This window comes from Nothoprocta perdicaria, unplaced genomic scaffold (genome assembly GCF_003342845.1).
Source record: "Nothoprocta perdicaria isolate Ctin4 unplaced genomic scaffold, notPer1 scaffold_304, whole genome shotgun sequence".
Taxonomy (NCBI): Eukaryota; Metazoa; Chordata; class Aves; order Tinamiformes; family Tinamidae; genus Nothoprocta; species Nothoprocta perdicaria.
The window spans coordinates 363-4,895 of NW_020455538.1; the positions used below are offsets into that span (position 1 = coordinate 363).

The following is a 4,533-nucleotide window of genomic DNA, read 5'->3' on the forward strand; positions in this document are numbered from 1 at the left end:
AGACTGCTTTTTCCCAAGAAATATACTTATTATCATTTACACTAAAATATCTATAATACTACAATATRTAATGTGGAAATGACTAATCACACTTTCTTTTGTTTCTCTTTAAAGAATGAAAGGGATATAATTTCGTTAGAATAAATAATTGTTCCACATACAACCAACTTTTTATTTAGGATATGGTTTTGAGAAAAGACTACTAGTACCTATCTAATCWTGAAGAATACAGTGCTTCAGTAGTAAATATAACAGATTAATAAATCACAATTTAAAAAGATGAAAAACAGTGCTTCCTAATGCCATGGAATAATGTCAATGCATCTTGCTATGAAAAGAATTAGAGCAGCAGCATATTACTTTTAATTACACATTACTGCTGCTTGTTACTTGCTCCAGATACAGGACAGTGGGCTTCGTATTTTTTCTTCAAGCCTCTCAAATATATTCGCAAGCTCTCTGGATCCAGTCGAGAATTTCTGGCAGTTTGGACCAATCTCATTGCTAAATGATACACAACTCTCTGTTTCATGGTCTCAGGAGTGCTTTTCTGTCTATGCTGTTCTTAAAAACATAAACATCCATTAAAATACGAAATCCATGGCATTCTAGTGTTAAAATATTTGTGCTAGCTATTTTCTGGCCCATTTCTGATCTGCTGATTTAAACCACATCTGCAAAGAATTACTCTAAATACTCACTGGCTTTAAGGACATCTTTTGGCTGTCATCTTGCAATGAGCTTCAATGCAATCTCTTACAACTCTTTCCAGAAATGCAAATTCTACTTCCTTGATAATTTATATTAGCATAAAACCACAGGCAGTATTTATCCTATATCGTCTTAGAAACCATGAAAATATACTGGACTTTTTTAAAGACTTAATTGCRTTATTATAAATTACACTACATACCAAAATTTGTCTTGCAATATGATCTGTAATTTCCTTTGCATCCAAAATTATTGATGGTGGCAGAGAGGAAACTTCTGCAGCTTTTAATCCTAAACATATAAAATATAGAGGCATTTTGGGCTTTTTTTTTCTTTTTCTCCTGCATCCTCTAGTAGGATTAATTTATTTTTACCAAATTTGATATTTTTGTCTAAAAACAAGTTTTCATAATTTTCTCTCTGCATCTAAATAATAGCAGTACTACTAAATAATAGCAGTATTATTTATGAAATATGATGTCTACTGTTCTGCAACACTGCTTCTAAAATACACTTCCACACGAAGTCATTGCTTTAACGAATAAAGATTAGACATATATATTTTTTCATTTAGCAGACAGGCAAAATATTAATATTGGGCTAAATGCGTTCTCCACTGAATCTCAACATCTGGCTGAGATGGCTGCTACATTCCAATTCTTACTCTGTTGCCTGCAGCCAAACTGTCAGATAAGCAGTAAGAAAATTATGTAAATTATTTGTACCTTGCCTAAAATAATAGTACTTTCCTTCTGCCCATGGCCTCGACTGTTCAGAGGAAGTATTGTTCTTCATTGGGTGCTTGAATACGGTAAGGTTAAAATATAAAGAGGTTTAAGGGAAYCTTACATACTTTGTTAGCTTTGCTCAGCTAAGATAATTAAAATACAGTCACAGAGTTACTCTTTTTTTTCTTTTCTCTTTTTTTTAAGAGACTTGTTTCTAAATCTGCCATTTTTTCCCAAGTTAGGCTTGTCTTATGTGTTACCAAACCTGAAGAAAACTCAGAACTATAATTCTGATGAACATGTTTAGTCCAAAATTGAGACTTGACTGGAATAATTGTAATGTTCAGTTATCACAGGCTTGTAAAAATCATCTGTAGCCATTTTACTACTSAATAAATATTACCTACATCAAGGATTCAGCTACAGATTTTAACTCTTAATTTATGTCTTACTGCCAGTTTTCTGTACTATTTATTCTGAATTGAAAAGTACACTCTCCTTCCTGAGAACACTCACACTTCAGTAGATCCACTGAAAATAGGCTTAGACTGACAGACATTAAATTCATGTCACTTTTTGCTTCCTTTTTGCTAATCAAAAAAGGCAAAGCTTTAACATGTGTATGAGTATTTGTGACAAGCACGAGAGAGTTCTAGAATAACAATACACAGTACTCATGGCTCTAAATTTCCTCGGAACTTTCAGTTTTTCCATTTGCAGAGAAGAAAGCAGTTCAAATACTACGTGCTCACAATGGCTAAACCCTTTCAAATATGGTAAATAAAGCTGCTGCAAACAATATGTGAAATTTGGCAGGGAAAAGATCTTTCAGTCATTTTTTACACACTACCACAAAGTATTTTCCTACATGATTACTTAAAAGCATAAAAGTATTTGGGGCAGATCATAGGTCTGCCATTGTTACTCTGTAAGAGAGATTCAAACTTAGGAGAAACTGGTCAGCCAAAAAGCATTAGATGCCCAGTAACTGAAGATACTTTATATAACCTTTATTAAGTTAAAATCATAATGTATTCTATTACCATAGTTCTTTTCCTCTGTATATCCTTTAGAAAGTTTGTAAGTATAAGCAATTTTCTCCTTATTTCCAACACTACTTCTCACATGTTGCACTTCAAAATGGTAATTTTCCACATTGGGATATAAAGCATCTATATGGCATAGTTCCAGGAAATGTGTAGCAAACAATGTAAATGCCTAAACAAGACAACAAATAAAGAAGTCTTATTTTTAAAAGTTATCTTGACATAAATTACAGAAGATAATTAAAATTGAATTATCTTAGCTGTTTGAGTCTTCCTCCAAAACTTTTAACATTTTTAAATTACCAAAAATCACTAACAAATTAAAAACCTGAAGGAATTAGTTCTATGTGCATTTACTACATGCTGTGAACATAAGCACGCCCAAATAAAATAATAAATTATTATAAACCACTCAGATTTAATTTTAGACAAATTTTATCTTTTTATGTTCTTTGCTTTCAACATGAAATTAGACTGGCTGCTGAAGGTACAAGCAGTTAGCTTAACTGCACAAWTGGCAAGGATAATCTTCTCTGACTCTGCATTCTCCCGATCTTTTTTCAATAGAAGAGACCAAAAAAACACCAGAAGTAACGGGAAATTCCTGATACTTGCAAAACAAATGACCAGCATCATATTGAATGATTTTCAGAAGACTGATTAATTTATCAAGCTGTATTTAGCCTAAAGTGCAAGCTATATTAAAAAAATAACTTTTTAAATTGAAACACATAATTACTCAGTATTAACTCTGAGAACCTAGAGCACTTCCAAAAGCTGACAACAGATTGAGGCAAATCACTTAACTAGTAAAGAGGCAAAATTTCCAAGCCATCTAAAAGCATTTTCCACTTTTCTCAAAGTGTCCAACTTCTGTATAACCAAATTTTAAGTTGTGTGAAACTGCTATTGCATTTTAGAAAGATAACAGCTAGGTGAAGAGGTTCTCCTTCAATATTCAAGCACGTAATGCTCCATTGTTTGAGTCAAACTGAAGAGATTGATTTTGTTTGTTTGGATTTTTTGTTTGGCTTGTCCTTGTCTTTTTTTTCCCAAAATCGGAAGGCAAACTTCCAAAGAAGTTGTAAGTACACAGTGATCAGAATAAGTGTATGTCAGCACTTTTCCTCTTTTGCTGAAATTCCTACTACTTACCAGCTAAAATAATTATCATATTTAGGTAAGAAATATCCTACAAAATTAAGATTAGAGTATGAAAAAGGTAGTGCATTTACTTTCAGTACGATGCAATACTTGCTATTTTTTTTTTTTTTTTTGGAGAATTACCTTCAAACTCAACAGATATTCGCAGGCAGCGTAACAAATTCCTATGCCTTCTTCAGTGCTGGTACCTCTTCCGAGTTCATCAATTATGATGAGTGATTTGTCATTAGCATTTTGTATGATATATGTTATCTAGGAAAACATTTAGTTTATTATCACTGCTAGAAAATATCTTTAAAAATGATACTAACGGGAATATGTTGTGTTACTTGGATGAAATTTAACTTAGAATTAAAACAAAAACCTGTCAGACCAACATTTTTTTCCCTCTCAAACAGCTGTCAATTCAAAACAAGCCAAAAATCTTACTGTAGCATTCTTTTTCATTAAATATTTCATGCTCTCTCAAACTCATGTGGGTTTGATATAGAGAACTCTAATGGCTTAGAGTTCAACAAATAATCATGACTTTCACTTATACTGGGACCTTGTTACAATGTGCCTTTTTAATCTGTGGATTACTATCTGGTTGCGAAATCTAAACTGATTTCTTTTGGCCACTTTTAAAAGGCACATTCTTTTAGTGGAAATCATTATAATTTCTATCAGTTTAACAGTAAAAATGGGCCTTGGACTCTAACAGCAACGCTTAGTACCTCTTTCATTTCCTTCATGAATGTAGATGCATTTGTTTCTATATCATCATCCATACCTATTCTGGTGAAAATTTGCTCTGCAATTCTAAAAGAACAATATTCTGCAGGGACATAAGAACCTGGGAAAAAAAAAAACTTCCAGAAAAAGAAATACATATTTTTAAGAAT

At 32.3% G+C, this 4,533-nt stretch overlaps 1 protein-coding gene across 1 annotated transcript in view; it reads right to left on the minus strand.

Moving 5' to 3' along the window:
• Positions 1 to 373: 373 nt before the first annotated feature.
• Positions 374 to 4,533, minus strand: part of MSH4 (mutS homolog 4) — a 26,134-nt gene continuing 21,974 nt past the window's right edge. Inside the window, exons 16-20 of the mRNA XM_026042483.1 lie at positions 4,366 to 4,484; positions 3,773 to 3,901; positions 2,483 to 2,657; positions 914 to 1,002; positions 374 to 559 (exon numbers count right to left, since the gene is read on the minus strand). Of these exons, the coding sequence (XP_025898268.1) occupies positions 374 to 559; positions 914 to 1,002; positions 2,483 to 2,657; positions 3,773 to 3,901; positions 4,366 to 4,484 (698 nt within the window). The remainder of the gene's footprint in view (positions 560 to 913; positions 1,003 to 2,482; positions 2,658 to 3,772; positions 3,902 to 4,365; positions 4,485 to 4,533) is intronic.